An 18,664-nucleotide genomic window follows, 5' to 3' on the forward strand; every position below is an offset into this window, starting at 1 on the left:
TAGATAGATAGATATACAGATAGATAGATACATAGATAGATAGATAGATACATAGATAGATAGGTAGATAGATAAACAGATATCAAATATACTTTTCCAATTTTTGGATGAACTTTTGGCATTTTCAAGTTTTTTTGAGGGGAGGAGGAAAGGACCAGGCTAAATTTTCTGTGTTGATCTTGACCTCAGCTCTTTAGTCTCAACTTCTCAAGTAGATGAAATTACAAGTTACTGTGCAGGATTGACATTCATAGAAAAATAGGAAAGACTGTGAAAGTACTTTTTCTGAGGACTTTAAAATTTTTCTTCTTTATTGATGGCCATTGTGCTACTATTCTTTGTTGAAAGCAAAAGTGCTATTATTTAGGTTGTTTTGTAAAGTGTATGAATTCTCTCTGGGTGTTGGAAAGATTTTATTGCTCTTGACTGCAGATCTAGATTTACCTTCACTTGCCTGCCTGAAACTCTGCTGCCAACACAATGTAGCTGACTCACAGTTCCTGCTCCAAATTTATGGCTTTGCATACAGCATTTCATGACTATTTGTGGAACCAAGCACAGTAACTGCTATGAAACTTGCCCTTTATCTAATATGAACATATTTATATGTATAGAATCCATGGTTTACTCTTCTCCCATCTGCATGCATGTACAGTATAAAACGTACAAATGAGGGATAATCTCCTATCTCATTGTCTCTCAGTACTTAAGCTACAAGACATCTTTAAGAGATTGTGCCTCACATAGAAAGCCCACCGAGATGAAGCAAAACCTGTGTAATGTTGGGCAGACAAGATGAGAACATTTTGGGTAAAGCCAGAAATAGTTGTATCATCTCAGCAAGAAGTGTGATTGTTCCGTTTTTTTTTTTTAAACTTTTAAGTGTTGGTGAAGGAGATGAATATGCCAAGGTGAAAGGGTTAACTGTGGTAGCTTCTTATTTTCTGAATGCTCTGAAAATACGCTTCCCAGCATTTGCTTCCATATGTTGTTCTGCTTTAGAATTGGTCACAGAAGAAATGGCACAAGATTTGAGAGGTCAATGTGACACAGCAAGCATTTCTTATATACTGTTTACTTGCTATTGTGCCTTTTCTATTGTTTTGAATATTTGTTTTTTTGAGACAGAGACCCTTGGGTTGCCCAGGCTGACCTGGACTCCTACTCCCAGTCCATCCTCCTGCTCCGCATCCTGAGCAGCCGTGAGTGTATGAACCCTCTCTGCACCACCTAACTGCACACCTTTTCATTCATTAGGAAATCACAGATTCTGTCCTGGAATTTCTGCAGTGTAGCAGGCATGTGTTTCATAGAGTTCTGTAAGGAGAAGTTTCTTTCTCCATTCTGTGGATCAGTGGAGATCCTAAAAATCTACTTGCTGCTATTTATTTAGAAATTATTTTAAATGTATTATACAATTATCACATTTAAAAAATATAGAAAATTATATGGCAGAAAACTTACCAGGCAGAAAAAAGTGATTGTGTTGTTTTAATTGTATTTCTTGCTCTCTTTCCCTCTCCATGACCCTCTTCTTTTTAAAAAGTATTACGCAGATAAACAAGTCACCCCTGTTTTTTCTCCTCTCCTTCCAAAGAAAGAATTGCTGGTAGGAAGATTTCATTCAAATAATTCAAAATTTTGCCCTCATAGACAGGTAGCACAAAACGATGTAGTTTATATTTTGAGATTTCTCATCAGTGGTGTCATGCAGTGTGTACCATTCTGATATTTTCCTTTTATACTCAACACTATGTGTTTAGGATTCATCTACACATGTGGAACCACTTATTTGTTATAAATATCTACACATTGTATTCTAGGAATAAACTATGCTTCCCATGACACTGGTTCCATTACACTGATGGCTGGTTATATTTATTTTTAAAATGTGCTGCATCTTTGTAAATTATTTGTTGTTCAGGTACTTAAATTTTAAATTTAGATACCAATAATTGGATTTGTTGAATTTCACAAGTACCTAATTTTAACCAGTTTAAGCAAACTATTGTAGTCTCCTAAATGGTTATATAAATTGTTCTGTCTGTATGGTTTTCTTTCTAACCTGAAAAAGTATAACTGTTCTATATCTCTATATTTTTCTCAACAGTCAATGTAAGCAGAATTTATTTTGCTTCTCTACTAGAAATAACGTAAATTTTTTACTTTAATTTCTTCTGATAGGTACAGCCAATGTTTTATGTGTTTACTCACCCATTCTATTTCTTCTTCTTGAGCTGATTTTTGTATACTTACCTGCTTTTATTTTGGATTGCTTTCTTATTTTTCATAGCAGTTTATTCCCTAGCTTTAGTTTTAGGATGTATGTTGCTTAATTTTGCCATGAGGAACACGTCAATTAAAATTTATTAAAAATTATCTAGATATTTCTTTTTATAATTATTAAATGAATGGTTAAATGTATACAGATTTTTATTTATTATTGTGTTATTTTGGATGATATATATTTTTGTATGAAGTGATTCGCTTTCCTAAAATTTTTAAATTTTAACAGTGCTATTTATATGTAGTTTCCACTTAACAGTTTTTTTTTTTTTTTTTTTTTTTTTTTTTTTCTACTTGAGCGATGTCTACTTCTCAGTCTTTTATTTCTATTTTTACTAGTTTCTGATTATTGCTTAAGAAATTACAGCAGCCATATTGGCATAAAGCAACACAGACTTTGTCCTACAATTCTGGGAGCCACAAATTCAAAATTGGTTTCCCTAATGTAAAACCAAGAAGCCAACAAGTATGTTTCCTTTTTCCAATGTTTTCCAATACTCAGAGGGAATCATCTGTTTTCTTGCCTTTCAGATCTTAGAGGTTTTCCTCATTTCCACGGCACACCACGTTTTTCATTCTCACTCTACTGACTGTCTTATGATTAATTCAGCCATGCTGAGCAATTCAGGACAAACATTCTGTACCAAGATCTTTATATTCATCTCATCTGCAAAATCCGTTCTGCCATAAGCCATTCTGATGAATCATGCCCCTCAAATTCATATAATGAAGTTCAAATTTCTCACATTTTTGAATATGAAATTGTTTTGAAATATAGTAATCATGAAAATATGGTAAACATGGTCATGATGGACATATTCAGTTAAAGCCGTGCTAGAGTAGGCAAGGCTCCTGTCCAGTATGACTGGGCTTATAAAATCAATGTCACATTGAACTTGGATTTAAAGAACACCCCCCTGGAACTCCCTACCACCCGGCTCTGTAGCTGTAACTTCCTGTTCTGGTGCAGATAAGCTGGGCAACAGCAACCTGGAATCAGGGCTTGTGTCATCTTGATCCTACAGGATTCACAAGGCTCTATCTTCTTTAAAGACTAAGTTGTTAATTGCCTTGTCTTGCTTCTGTACCCCACTTCCAGTGTCTAAAGATGAATCCCCTGAGCCAAATATATACAACTAGAGCCTTTCCTTTATTCTAACACCCAGCACTTTGGGTATGAGATCAGATGTGCATCTGGAATCCTGGAAGTCAGTCCTCCTTGTCACCATCAGGCTCTCTGACCTCTTGTATTCTGCAACAATATTAAGAAGCCCAAGCACACAGAGGGGCTATGTTGAAGGAAGCCATAGGGAAGGTGCAATCATTTCAAGTCTCTGACAGTCAGAGCAGGAAGACGAGTTGGAACACATCCTCTCAAATTCTTTCAGAGAGAGGATACACTTGTGGCATCCAGATGGTGACACAATAAATTTTGTTACTGTTACCTGTCCACTCTGACTTTTTCTATGACAGCTCTAGGAAGCTAAAATACCTTGTAAGGTACCATATTGCCAGATTCTGGTGCTTACGATATGGACTCAGTTAGTAGCTATTATTCAGGCTACTGCACTATTTAATAAGAGTAATTTTTGCTTTATCAAAATTTCTGTGTTTATTTTTTCACATCTGTACTTCAGTTCTCATTTTACTGTGTTTGTTTCCTATTTGTTAAATTTCTATAATTATCTTTACTTTTATTGAAGTATAAATGGAGCAGTAAATTAAGGTTAAAAAGAATAGAAATAGAAAAGCAAACTCTCCAATATTTGCAGTGACACCAATGTATCCTCAGTTAAACTGTCCTTCTTTGCCACCCCTGCTCTCTCATACTCTGACCACTGGCTCCCACTCCATCTGTTACTGCTCTTCAGTCAGAGAAACGGCCTGAGAGGTGTTTGGGGTGCTGGGATTCCCTGCCCACCAATGTCCAGAAAAGGGGTCATCTCAGTGGCTTCCTTCCCCAGCCTGTGGACACTGCCTGTCTCTCTCAAGGACTGTCTTGCTGATTAAGAGCCACTCACTGAGAAATGATGGAGGTCGGAAGCCTTTACAGGTGTGCACCTGTCTAACCTAGTCTGGAGAAAGTCAGTGTGTTCATGCCACATAGTTTTCCTGACAGAAACTAATAAAAGCACCATCTCTTTCCTTATGTGAGGTCAAAGGCAGCACGTTATTCTTCCCCTTCCTTTCTTGCATTTTTTTTCTCTCCTTCAGAGCATATTATCCATGAGGCTGTAGTTTCCCTTAAAATCACCAGCTTATCAGGGAGACAGTAAGCATCTTCACCTACCTATGCCACAGCTGTGAATAAATATATTATTATTTTGGTATCTAGGGACAATGACATGAAGATAAAATTACATGAAAGCATAAACCATTGCATTCATCATAAAGTTTCCGCTTTTAGAATCATGAATCGCCTGCCTGACTGAGAATCCATTATGACAGTGTGTTTCACTCTCACCATGAAAGTGTCTTGTGGGAGACACGTTTACCTCCTGTTTTTATGCAGTTTTGTTAGTTTTAGTTCCAGTGATTTTACACTATAATAGCACCAGCACTGGTTGATAGGCAACAGCCATGTTAGACACGTTCCTGGCCCCTAAACCATAAAACCCAAGGCAGACAGCTGCAGCCAGTTCCCTCGTCATCACTCAGAGTTTGTGCTCAGCTCCCCCTGCGGTTCCTGCCACTGTGTCACTCAGAGCACAGTAGTACACAGCCGAGTCTGATGCCTGCACTGAGGCTTTCTTCAAATGGAAGGAGCCGGTTTCTCTGTCATACGTGGCTTCAAAGCCTTTGTTGCTTCCCTTCTCTTTGTCCTTTGTGGCTTTCAGGAGGAGCTGTGGACCTTCTCCGGGATACTGGACATACCAGAACAGGCCCGGATACACTGCAGTTTCATAGGAGCAGTTCACAGTCAGGGCAGTTCTCTCTGAGAGGGTCACTTGGCCTTGGGTCTGTGTCACTGACTCTTCCTCGCTTCCTCCTAAAAAGAAAGAAAGAAAAAAATACAATTTGTGGCAGCTTACCTTGGTCCTAAAGTGGGGTTTTCTCACAGAAAACTGGTTAAAAATTGTCTCAACATTCTGGTTCAAAAGACTTTAAGATTTATGTGTTATTTTACTCACCAAATGTCAAGCATAACACAATCATAATTCCCGAGAAACAGTTCATTTTCAGTCTCTGGAGCCCCTGCCTCTGGGCCTCTTCCTGTAAGAAAAATTTACTGTTACAATGAGAGGGTGACTATGAGCTTAGAAGTAGACAGGGGCTGTGCATGAGTTAGGAAGATGCGCCCCCTGGTGGGCAGAGCGGTGAACTCAGTGGATTGGTTCATTGTCCTCTCAGTGCCATCTTCATCCATGTCTCTTATTTTTTATTTTATTTTTTTTTTCAGATTCCTGTTAGTCTTCGGAAGGTTATGAACAATTCAAAATTTGGTGTTTTCATAAATTTATTTTCCCATGCAGATTGTCTTGTTCTGAAATTCCATGTCACATGATTTCTGTTAGTTTCTTGTTTAGCCATTTTGGCTCTTTGTGATTTACCGAAGACAATTACACAAGCTTTATTAAACAATCAGTGGATACTGAAATTTAAAAAAAAAGTGTTTCAGTAAAATACACAGGGCCATTGATCTCCTTGGCTTTGAGTGTTCACCTTTCATTGTCTTCGCTACTGTCTCAGCTGTCTGGGAAGTTCAGTTAATTTTGTGTCTGTAGTTGTGTGATCGTGGCTGCTGTGATCCCTGATCCATTCAGAATGTTTCCCTGTCTAGTGATTTTGCCTTTGGAAAAGAGCCAGCTGTTACGGGGTGCCAGACCCAGTGAGGAAGGCGGATGGGGCACACCTCCGTGTTTGTCTAGGTGGACTTTTCATTAAATAGGTTCAGCAGCAGCCTTCACTGTGCAGTATTTTCATATTTTTATCACACTTTAAAAAGACACTCATGAAGAGGGTGTCCAGAGCGGCACAGGAAGGCGGTGGGAATGATGAAGCACCTGTGTGAACGGAAGGCCGCATTCTGAGCAGGTTAATGAGACTAAGCCTTCCACTAGGTGGTTAAAATTTTAGTTTGCTAGTACATGTATACTGTGCATAATGTTTACATTCGCTGGGGGAAGTTGGAAAATGTACATAACACACACTAATTCCTTTTTCATGCTCTTTCCCTTCCCTCCTTCCCCTTCTACCATCCTGGTCCTCTTCCTTTTGTGTGTGTGCCTGTTTGCAGTACACACCACACTTAAGCTCCTTGAGCAGAATTGGTTCATGGAGACAACATATTTAATTCCTTTTTTGTCCTCTTTCCTATCCCTCTTTTCCCCTTCCTCCATCTCTTGATCCTCTTCCCTTTGAGAATGAGATAGTACTCTACTTTCTACTGTCTAATCTTTTTTTTTTTATTTTAGGTTCCTCATACAAGAGAAACAATGTGATAGAAATCCTCCATATTTGATACATTTCAGTTAAAATGTATGGTCTCAAGGTGCAATCATTACCTATAAGTGACTCAAGCTTACCTGCCTTTAATGCAGAAAAGTACTCCATGTGCATAAAAGAGAATACTTTGTCTTTCAGTCCATCTCTTGATGGACACACAGGCCACTTCCAAGATGCAGCTACTATGAATCATGTTGCTATAAATACGGGCATCCGTGTATCACTGAAATATGATGTCTTTCACTCTTTCTGAAAATGCCTAGAAGAGGGAGAGCTGAGTAAAATGGAATTTCTGTTTTTAGTTTCTTGAGAAATCTCAAACTAAATTCCACAGTGGTTGTACTAGTGTACATTCCCACCAATAGTGACAGGTGTTCCCCGTAGCTTCTCCTGACCTTAAAAGCCTGATTTAATTTTCCTATATTGAGTAACTGACTATTCTAGTCTACTATTTTATTTGCATATTTTTAAATGTCTTGCTTTTAATACACTGCTCCTCATCTTATAGCAGGATTTTCAAATTGCTGGGCTTCACAAGTAATCACTGTTTGCTTTGCAGTTTTTAGTGGATAGAATGGTTGGTCTGTTACATATTTTCCAGCTGGATTCTCTCTCATCATCCTTTTCTCTTTGAACAACAGCAAAACACAGACAGACAGACAGACAGACACACACACACACACACACACACACACACACACACATCCACACCTAGCACCATTTTTCTTGATGATCTGAGGATGACTTGTGATTTGATTCCCACACCTTCACACGAGGGTACTGCACACATTTGATGTGCTGTGATCATCTCTTTCATTAGGCTCAGGTTTCATCTTTACTTGGTCTGACAGCAAGCTTCCTTTTCTGTACATGTGACCTTTTATTTTTCTATATCAATCACTAACATTGTGTTGTTCTCACTGTTGTCATCTTTTTGCTGTACTTTGTGGTTTCATGCCTCATTCACTATTTTTACCGCCTTCTTAAGAGCTTCATGGTGAAATAAGAAAACATGTATGCTTCACTTTCACTGGGACTGACTCATTTGAAGTGCTGTTAGAAAGTCACATCATCTGTGCCACTAACCTGGGTCATTCATCATTTAGACAGAAGTGATTTCTTCCACTGTGTTTGGATTCCCCACTCCTCTTAATTCTTGAGAGAGTGTCTCACTACATAGTCCAGGCTGGCTTGAACTCATGCCAGTTCTCTGACCTCAGCCTCTTGAGTGCAGCGATTACAGGCATATACCACTACACACAGCTTTTCCATTCTCTTGAACATCGGTCATGTCTACCTTATGATTTCCCCCCAAATAAATCCTTATTCTTCATGAGGAAAACCTCTTTCAAATTCCTGCATCTTTCTTAGCATTGAGCTTATGTTCACCTTCGTTTCCTCTTTTCCCCACTGTCTCTATTAGTAATGTTAGGCTTTTGGGATGCCATAGCTTTGCGGTCACTTGTCCTCCAACATTTTGTTAGGGAGACAAAATTAAGATTTCATATTTGCCTTCTAATAATAAGATATCAGTATCTGCCGGCACAACCCACTTGTCAGGGTTGAACTTTGTCTGCAAATCTGCAAATAAGTACAGAGGTTACAGTGCTGGTTTCCTGGGTTTTATCTTGAAGGCATTTTAGCCCTGAGTAAAGGCTTATCACTTTAAAATTCCACTTTCAACTTCACTGGTGAAAAGCGAACTTGGAGATGTCCTTTGTTTATTCTATTGTGGATTTTATAGAATTTTTCGTCAGTCACACAGCACAGACTGTGCTGAAACCACAGCGGATCCCAAAGGCAGACACCTAGCAACCAGGCTCCTGGCCCTGCTCAGAGTCTGTGCTCAGCTCCCCCTGAGGTTCCTAGAACTGTGTCACTCAGTGCACAGTAGTACACAGCCAAGTCTGACTCCTGCACTGAGGCTTTCTTCAAGTGGAAGGAGCTGGTTTCTTTATCATAGATGGCTTCGAAGCCTTTGCTTATTTCCCTTTGGTTGGCTTTCACAGCTTTTAGGAGGAGCTGCGGACCTTTTCCAGGGTACTGGACATGCCAGAGAAACTCAGAGTAGTCTGAGGCTGTATAAGTGCAGTTTATGGTCAGAAGAGTCTCTTCTGTGGTGGTCACTTGGCCTCCCATCTGTGTCACCGACTGTCCGCATATCCTTCCTGGAGAAAAACGTATTTGTGTCATTTAAGGCCTAAACTCTTAGAGAAACTGAAAGGTTTTGTGATATCATACACAAAGGACTCAGCATTGCAAAGACAATTTACTTACCTACTATTAAGACTATCACCATCACCAAGGCGGGAGAAGCGTTCATCTTTAGGATAGCGCCTAATTAAATTTCTTGACTCTACATGAAGAACTATTGGAATCCTAATGAAAGGATGAGAGCCTAAACTCACAACCAGGACCAGAAACGAGTTTGTGTGAGGAAGCTGCGCCTCCTCTGGACAGGGACTGACCGCAGTAAATGTTTTCCTGGACTTTTTCAAGTCAGAAATAAGATCTCATCTCTGTTCTCATTTACAAGAATGTGTCAATTTTCGGGTGGCCTGTGTCAACTTGTCAGACAGTCACTGTAACCTCGAAGGTCTTTTTGTTCACATGGTACCACCTGGCATGAAAATGTGTCATTAGCGACCCCGAGGGTATCAGCTATTTGTTTAGTGTCTGTCAGAAGATAGCAGTTACCCTGGACTTTTTAACACTGGACTTCATATTCTTACGTGTGCATTGTGAAACAGGCTAAGATTCATAAAAGGTATAAAAGTGACTTGTCACACCGTTATCATATACTTTTGTTTTCAGCACTGTCGCTCACATTACAGCAGTGACTGATGGGTACTAGATATCCAATTGTGTTACATAAAATTAAAATAATGATTACTAGTCTCTGGTTGAGGAATCATTGCTACATCCACAGAAATATTTTGTATGTTCTAAATTAATATCAATTTAGCGATATTGTCTTTAAAAATCTTACTGGCACACTTTTGACATACACATGGTCACACTCACCATGGAGAATATGCTCCTGCCACTGTGTGACTTACTCCTTTTTCCATTCCCCTCTCTGCCCTTCAGACCTCATTCTCATTTACAAGGCTCTGTACCTGTTGTTTTCCTTCAGTTCTTTTCTATCTCCCTTCCCTTCCTTCCTTTCTCCCTTCTCCCTCCCTGTTCCCCTTCCTCTTTGAACATTTTCTCCTCAGGTTCTAAAATCTTATTCACCATTTCCTTCTTATTTAGCCTTTTATTTTCTCACACAAGAAAAGCAGTATGATATTTAAACATCATCTGGTCCTGCTCAGAGTTTGTGTGTCCAATTTATTTTAAATTATGTTAAATTATGTGCTCAAAGTTCATTCATTTACCTAAAAGTATCTCAAGTTTATCCTTCTTAGATATACTATCATTTTAAGAGAAGCTTTTCTGGAGAAAAATTCACACTGTGTAAACAATACTCAGATAGTCCTGGATTTCAGTGTGACTGGCAAGCTAGAATTGTGAATCATTAAGATGACTGAGTCTCTTTTGAGTAGTTTGAGATTGTTTATTTCCTCCAACTATTTTACTTGCTCCAAGCAAGTGGACCATCCGTATGAATCTGGCAAGTGCTAATGCAGGCCTCTCATGGGAAAGCCTCAGGGATACTTTTCACATTGAGGGAGGCTTAGACCAATTGTTTCTTGGAGTTCAGTTTCCTCAGTTTCAGTTAAAGGTGCCCTTAAATCCAGAGTCAATGTATCAGTACCTTCTTAGACATGGATTAAGAAAACAGACTCAGATATTGTTTGGGTCTGTGTCTTCTTTCTCTCTTTACCTTCCCAATCTTATTGACAGAACCCAACACAGAACTATGATAGCAAGGAAGTTTGAAAAGTCATCTACAAAATCCTCGTCTGGTAAATGGCTTCAGTGAGAAATATGTTGGGAGCCTTACTGGTTTGTAAAAGGCAGTAACAGAGAGAGTTCAGTTTTACATGTGGCTGTTTTGTAAGTGCTGTGTTCTATAAATGACTGGTTGAACAGCACTTGAATCAAGTGAACACAATGGAACTGCACACTTACAAATGCTAAGATGCTATGTTTTATGTCATGCTGACTTTCATCACCTGATACGACATCACCCATCCTTAAATGATAGAAAATGGAAAGTGAGCAGTATAAGATTTTAACTCAGCTTTTCCAGAGTTACCATAAGAAGCCAATCCACAGAAGATGAGCACTGATTTATGATCCCTGAAATGCATGTCCTTACATGAGGGAGGCAGTGGGTCCTCAGCTATCACAGCTCTCTAGATGATCGAATAATTAAAAGCCATACTCTCAACAGTGGTTCTTTGTTTTTTATCCTTTTTATATATGTTTCACATTTTTATTTGTGTCAATGCATGTTTTCAGTACATAGTGATCACATTCATCACGGGGAGTTGGTACATGTACAGAAAACATCTTAATTCTTTTTCTGCCCTTCCCTTCTCCTCCATACTACTTTCCTCTGTCTTTTGATCCCCTTCCTTTTGCAAAAGACCTATCTCCTGTTTCCTATTATTTTTTTATTTTGCTTTTTACTTGTATCTTTCCATTCTAGATAATCTCACGAGAGAATTAAGGAGATCATATGACTGTGATACATGATTTCCATCCAAGTGAAGCTTGGGGTGTGAACATCCCAGCCAGGGATGGTTATCAACTTTGTGATACTCATACAAAGTGAAAATTGAGGTCTCTTGTTCAAAAAGCAGAATAATTGCTAACAAGGAATATAAAGCTCTCTTTACAAAATAATTTGTTGCTTATAAAATACATAATACTTATATCTACATATATAACCACTATAATAATATTAACTGAAAAATTAGTGTCCTACTTGAAAAATAGTTTAAATTAAAAACATTGCCTTATGAATAGAATGTCTCAATTAATCATAAGTTTTTTCTTCCTTTTCTTATTAAATTTTCAAAAGTTATTCTTCCAGCAACTTCATTTTGAAGCAGTATAACTGAAAGTGATGCTCTTGATAAAGACAAGTTTGCAATCAGAATTTTTGATAATATTCAATTTTGAGAAATGATGTAGCAGTTGTTCAAGATCTTGGGAATATTTTATTGACTGTGACAATATTTGCATATATAGCTGATGAAATAGTTTGAAATGAAAATTTTAATAAATCTAGGATGGATGTTTCTAGTGAAACAATTATTCAAAGATGATTCACCCTCATACAAGCTACTTCATGTGACCCTGAATTTTCATTTAAATGTAGTATACACAATAATGTTTGTGCCCTCTAATATTTTCTATAACTCAATATCTGCAAATGATTTTGTGACTTTCATATAATTTAAGTGCATGCTTTTACATCACAATGTTATTATATAACTTCAATTATAAGGAATGTTAATGTTCAAATCATCTCTCTTGTTAATAATTGGTTCATTCTCAAATTCTTATCAAAATATTTTCTTCATAAAGCTATTTTTTATATTTAATTTTAATTTCTAAGTCTATGAAATTCAGTCTGCAATGTGACATCAGTTTGAGACTAGAGTTTCTGAACTTTCGAAAGATTCTAGTATTTCCAAATAGTGTATTTCATTATGTATATGCTTTCATTTTGTAATAATTTACTAATAATATTTATTAGCATCTACTTTTAGGTGCCTTGGATTACTAGAGAGCTCCTAGCGTGCAATACACTTGGAATGGGGCAACCAGCTGTGTCCTTGAACCCAAGCCTCCAAAGATTCCTGTCCTGAAGCCCAGTGTTTCTCATGTGCTCATTTACATGTTGCAACCTGTTAAAGATTTCACTTACAGAGCACAAGCTCAAGGACAAAGGCATTAGGATTATCACCACAACAGTAACAGACCATCTAGGCTGTTTATGAGCCAAGCCTGTGGATTTTATGAGTCACCTGCTCAGGAGGCTGCTCTTGTTCCCACCTTTCCTGGAGGTGCCTGTTTGTCCTCACCTTAGTTCTCAGGATTTCACTCCTTCCCAAGTAATCCCACACATTCACACACATGACCTTGCAAGGAGGAAATTCAATTTGCCTTTCCATTGGTGCACTCCCACGTTTAGACTTTGAGTTCACTTTTCAAGGCGGTGCTCCAAACTTTTTGTTCAGTTTTGCATACCACAAATGATGTAGGGAAATCTGGAGTAATACATTCACTCAAAATGCAAGTAAGGCCAGTGGATGTTAACATCAAAAACAGGAAAAGTCCAATGAGTTCTTCTGGAAGGGTGCTATTTGGAAAAGACTACAGTGCATATTGTTGCCCTTGTTGTATGTGAACACAACGTACAAATCTATCAATAGGTGTCATTGGCCTTGGGGACTCTGCTCTGAATAATTCAGAGTACACTCTCTAGTATCAGATATCCTGGGTGGGAAATCCTCTCTTGCTTCACTGGTTAGCAACCATGTGAGCTTCAAAGAGCACTTCTGCTCTGCAACCCTCAGTTTACTCCTGAGTGAAGTGGAAATATATTGTCAGTTCTTATATCATATATGTAATCACCTAGACAAAGTGACCGACACTCAATGACATGAAAGATTCATTTTTAAATATTTTTACACATTCCAAGAGTGAATATATATATATATATATATATATATATATATATATATATATTCACATACTCTCATTGCATTTCCATGAAAATGGAATAATACAGAAATATCTAGAATATCAACTTATCTCTTTTCAATTTGTTGAAAATTATGAATTTATCCCAGCCTTTTTCATCACAGTGACTTATAAGCAATTGATGTGCTCTGAGAGAGGATCCTCTTCACAAGTGCCTTGGGTCCTTCCCTCTGTTTCAGTGGTTCTTTTTCCCTTTGAAACAATTTCTGGAAGAGAAAATATATGAACCATATAATGTGACTTCCCTGAAAAGTGATGTTAGTTGGAGTCAAACTGGTATAGTATGAACCAGGAAATCTAAAGCCATGTCTGCAGCACAGTGAGACACCTGAGGCAATGGCTGTGGCTCAGCCCCAGCTGCAGTTTGGGGCCAGGCTGCAGGTGACGGGGAGCACTGTGCTTCTCCTGCACAGAAGTAGGAGCCTGTGTCTCCCAGCTCAGAGGCTGTAATTTGCAGGGTACTGAAACGCTCTTTGGAATTGAACGTCGACTCTAGCCTTCCATTCTTCTTTGTCCCAGAAGTCAGGAAGAACAGATTGAGGAGCCTGCCTTCTTGATTTTGCAGAAACCATTGCACAGTCCTCATGGTGGTAGAAAAATTGCACCTCAAGGCATGGCGGGCTCCCTCCTGGAGACTCAGGGTCAAAGGGCTCTGTTCCACCTGCACCCCTCTCACCCCTGTTTGGAAAGAGAGAAGCAGACACATATGTTGGCACTGAGGAATCACTGAGCACTTAGAAAAACCTGAACAATATCCTAGGAAACGCCCATGGCGACAGAGAAGAGCGCAGGGCCCCTGAGCCAGTCCTCCTTTTCCATCTTTCCACTGTCAAGCCTGCAAGCCCCAGATTCCAGGCAGGGCCCTCCACTCACAGCAAACCTGCATGCACAAAAGCCCCAGCAGGGCTCCCAGTTTCCTTGCCATGGCTCCTGTCCTCGTGCCTGGGCACCTTTCTTCAGGCTCTAGAGGCCGTCAAGTCCTGCGCCCAAACCTGTTCTTAAAGCATCAGGTTCCCTAGATTCACTAAGCACAAGCCTCATTTGAACACTGCAGCTTCTTAACAGGAAACCCACAAACAGCTGCCAGACAGAATGCACAATAATCACTACAGTGGCCTCTAGAGGATAGAAACCATTAATACAGGCCATTTCCGGCCAGCAGGACTGGGTCCCCAGCCCTTACACAACACCAACCTTAGTTTTCCTGGTGAAGGCAACTTAGAGGGCCAGACATCAAAATGCCTGGATTGGACTGAGGTTTAAAGAGAAGAGCTCCTGTTATGGCTTGTGTCTATATGCCCCCCAAAGACTTGTACATTATGGGGCACATGCTTTTCAGAGGTGGGTGAATCTATTATATGATTGATTCATGGTCAAATGCTGGGATTAAGGTGCTAAACCCACTTTAGGGCAGGTAGCTTGCATGCAATATAAGGGACAGAAAGAACCTCTGCCTCTCCCCCGGTGCTTTTTGCTGTCTTCCATTGCCATGAACTGGTGCCCCTTTGCCATGTACCACACTGCTTTGGAGCCAGCAGATTACGGACTGAAACCTCTACAAACTGTGAGCTAAATAAGTAGCTCCTGTCTTTAACTTTGAGTGTTGGATATTTCATCTCAGCAACAAGAGAAATGTAACTAAGAAAACCATTTTTAGGGCTGGGAATGCATCTCAGTGGTAGACTGCATGGCTTCAAGTCATGGCTTCAATATCCAGCACTGAACAAAAACAATAAATTTATAAAACATTGTTATATAAAATTAAATTTTAAAATAAATCAGCAATCATCTTGAGCTATTCAGTAGATTTCTTTAGATTGAAATAAATCAGAAAACTTTATGAGCATTTCACTTGAAATGGGTAACATGAATATATGAAGTGAGAAGAGACAATAGTTGATAGTTTACATAGAGCTATGATGAAAATCAGAGTAGAAATCTGGAAGGAATGAAAACTGAAAGCTATGTGGTCCCATAGGCAGGAAAATACTGCCCATAGTATAGTTAAACAAAAACTTGCGAGGAATGTGGATGCTCCCCTCACTCTACCCTTTTTGAATTTTAAACATTTTGTTTAAATTTAATGTACTTTATTAGTACATTTATGCCTTGTATTAGGTCTCCCCCCCCCCAAAGCTTCATGTGGTCCCGGGTGGGTGCTGAGTCACTGGATTAGGGGATGTGAATGTGGATCAAGGGTGTGACACTGGCATTAAGAGGGTAGAAAACGGAAGCCCCCACCCTAGGTAAAAGTGGCATCAATCTGTAGATTTGTGTCCTGGATGGAACACCAAGGGTCAGAAAGAAGGCAGGCTGCTGCTGCCTCTGCTGCTTTGCTGGCTCCTGCCTGTGCTGCCTGGACTCTGCCTCCTCTGTGATGCTCTCTGACAGGCCACCCTGCTTTGGAGCTAGTGAACTATGGAATGGAAATTCTATAACCTGTGAGCTGAAAGAAAACTTTCCTCCTTTAGCTCTGGGTGTTATGTATTTTGTCTCAGCGACAAGAAATATACCTAAGACAATACATAATGGTAATATTCCTAGGTAAATATTTATCATGACTTTTATGGATTTTTGTTACATTCAATATTAGGAAAAGTTTCTGAGTAAATGAGTAACAGTAATAAAATACTACATATAGACCAAATTCCCTGCTGACTCCACCTGTGAATTCTGGCCCTTTCATCATTTATCACCCTTCTGTTCAATTTGGAGAGAAGCTCCAATTTGGTGTCAATCATATAATTAATGTATGAAACAAGAGAAAACAGTGTTTGTTCTACAGCATTTTACTTAATACAAAATATTGCATCATGTGCACATCTCTTTGGAATATGTTTTATGAACTTCATAATAAGTCTTGTAGGTTTTGTGACACCACACATAAGGCCCACTTTTCTCTTGCATGGAATTATGGGCATAGTTTAGTTTAGAGAACCATTCCTTTGTTATTAACACTTAAAGTGTTTGTGGTTAATTAAATATGACACATAACATGGCAGTACACTGCTTAAGGCATTCAATTTATTCATGTGTACTTGAGTTTCTCTAAGGCAGACGTGAAGAACTGAAAGGATGCGGGTGCCTCTCCACGCAAAGGGAAAAAGCTCTGAGGACTACAGGAGTGAATTCATGTTCTGATTACTGCAAGATGACTTTTGTTTTAATCACTTTGGTAATTTGCATATTGTGCCTGTAATTTATATGCTAATTTCATGAACTCTGAAATGATTGTCTTGCATATAACTGCAGCACAGAGTCTACCAGCCAACCTTGAAATGGATCTAAAAATAGTAGATCACTAAATGGGCAGCATCCCCAAAGGGAAGAGAGGGATGCGCAAGGAAAAAACAGAAAAACACTATGTAAATAAAAAACGAATAGCATTTGGCATGGAAGCAATTTAAACTATATACAAAATTATACACATTTCGTGTATTTATATATGTCTATAATTTAAGAATACGTATCATAAATACAGGAATATGCTACTCATCTCATAAAACACTAAAGGGAAAAATGGAACAATGCAGCAGAAGACAGATTAAAAAAATAGCAGGACTACCTCAAACATCATCAAAACAACCCAAATATATCAACACTCAAAACATACATTAAAATAAATGATCTCACCAGATCAAAATTAAAAATCATGTTTCATACTGAAGTTGGACTAAGTGTGTACCATGCTGCGGCAAAATGCAGGGTTACTGAGATGCTCTAGGACTTTCTGACCTCTGATCTTATTTGCTTGCCGCATCTTCAAAGACCTCAGCAAAGCAGCCAGGGTCAGCTGTGGTGAAAATGCCTAAAGGTGCTGTGATAAGTGGACTGTGGTTTGTGAAATCACACCGTCTAGAAGTCAACAAAGGATGCCCCACAGGAAGTTAATCTGTGCTTTCCCTCTGTCCAGAGACATAACAGAAACTCTCACTGAATGTTTTTCTTTCTTTCCTAATCAGTAATGTAAGCTTCTATAACCAATTACATTAATCTTGTTCTTAATGAAATATAGGGCCTGTAAAATAATGGAGTAATTTACTCTAGAGAATATGAACACACAATACAACTGTTAGATTTGGAAGTCCATCTGTATATGACTGGAAAAGCAGTGTTATAGTTTTTTAAGTAGACACATGCTATCAACTTCTCTCAGAGGAGCTTTGGATAATCTTGCTGACAGTGAGCTTCCAGTCCACTGAGGGTGCGATAGGAGGGAAAAAATATCTTAGCTGCTGACATTAAAAACAGGATCCAATGTGGCTGAGTGTAGTAATTGGAGTCTCAGATGGCTTGAGAGGCTGAGACAAGAAAATCTCTTGAGCTTAATTAAGAACATGAGATCATGCTGGACAACATAGCAAGACCCTAGCTTGCCCATGTGCACACCGATGCGTTTGGTGAGGTATACGCAATATTAATCTATAATGGGGTGCTTATTTAGGACAATGAAGAGAGATTGACTTTGTCTATTTCAAGCAGGATTATGGAGATTCAGTGTCTTCAGATCAACAATAGTGAAATGCAGTATTTAGATAACATAGGCAAAGGTCATTGCCCTCTTCTCTGACATGCTGGAGTATCAGCCAGTTCTGAATACTGCACCATGATGGGAGCGTGAGAAGACTCAAGTGTGTGCTGATGAAGCGAGGCTAACCGATGATAGCACTGCACAAGATGACAAAATAATGTTTGCAGAACTGAACAACAGAGTAAAGGTAAATGTGCCTCAACATAGTAAATGCTTTACATTATTAACCTGAAGCCAACATCATATTGAAAAGGGGAAAGTCTAAACTGTTTCCATTCATCTGGAACCTGACAAATGTGACCATTTCATTCACTTTTGTTTAAGATAGAAATAAGTGATTCAGACAGAGCAATTAAACACACAGACATAAAGAAGCATACAAATACAAAGGGAGGAAGAAAATTATCACAATTTAAAAATAACATTATTCTGTATGTACAAAAATAAAAGCCTATACTCTCTTGATATTATAACTGATAAATTCAGTAAGTTGCAAGGCCCAAAATCAAAGAATAAAATCAGTAATCTCAGTATTGCTGCACAGAATGCTCTTGATCTTTGTGTGTTGATTGTGTGTCCTGCTATCCTGCTAAATTTGGTTGTTAATTCTAGCAGTGTGTTAGTGGACTATTTTGGGTTTTGTAGATCACGTTATCTGCAAATAGAGTGTTTATTTCTTCCTTTTTTATGCAGAGCCTTTTTTTTTTTTTTTTTTGTCTTTTTCATTTTTATCGG

At 38.7% G+C, this 18,664-nt stretch overlaps 2 gene segments (V, D, J or C); both read right to left on the bottom strand.

Moving 5' to 3' along the window:
* Positions 1–4,710: 4,710 nt before the first annotated feature.
* LOC111758130 (T cell receptor alpha variable 9-2-like) lies at positions 4,711–5,569 on the bottom strand. The segment is given in 2 exon segments: positions 4,711–5,275; positions 5,418–5,569. Coding segments are annotated over 2 exon segments (381 nt in total).
* Positions 5,570–8,565: 2,996 nt separating this feature from the next.
* Positions 8,566–9,064, bottom strand: LOC101788265 (T cell receptor alpha variable 9-2-like). The segment is given in 2 exon segments: positions 8,566–8,900; positions 9,010–9,064. Coding segments are annotated over 2 exon segments (381 nt in total).
* Between the last annotated feature and the right edge of the window lie 9,600 nt (positions 9,065–18,664).

The sequence above is a fragment of the Cavia porcellus genome, unplaced genomic scaffold, assembly GCF_034190915.1.
Source record: "Cavia porcellus strain 051 isolate PalLab524CR breed Dunkin Hartley unplaced genomic scaffold, mCavPor4.1 scaffold_26, whole genome shotgun sequence".
Lineage (NCBI taxonomy): Eukaryota > Metazoa > Chordata > Mammalia > Rodentia > Caviidae > Cavia > Cavia porcellus.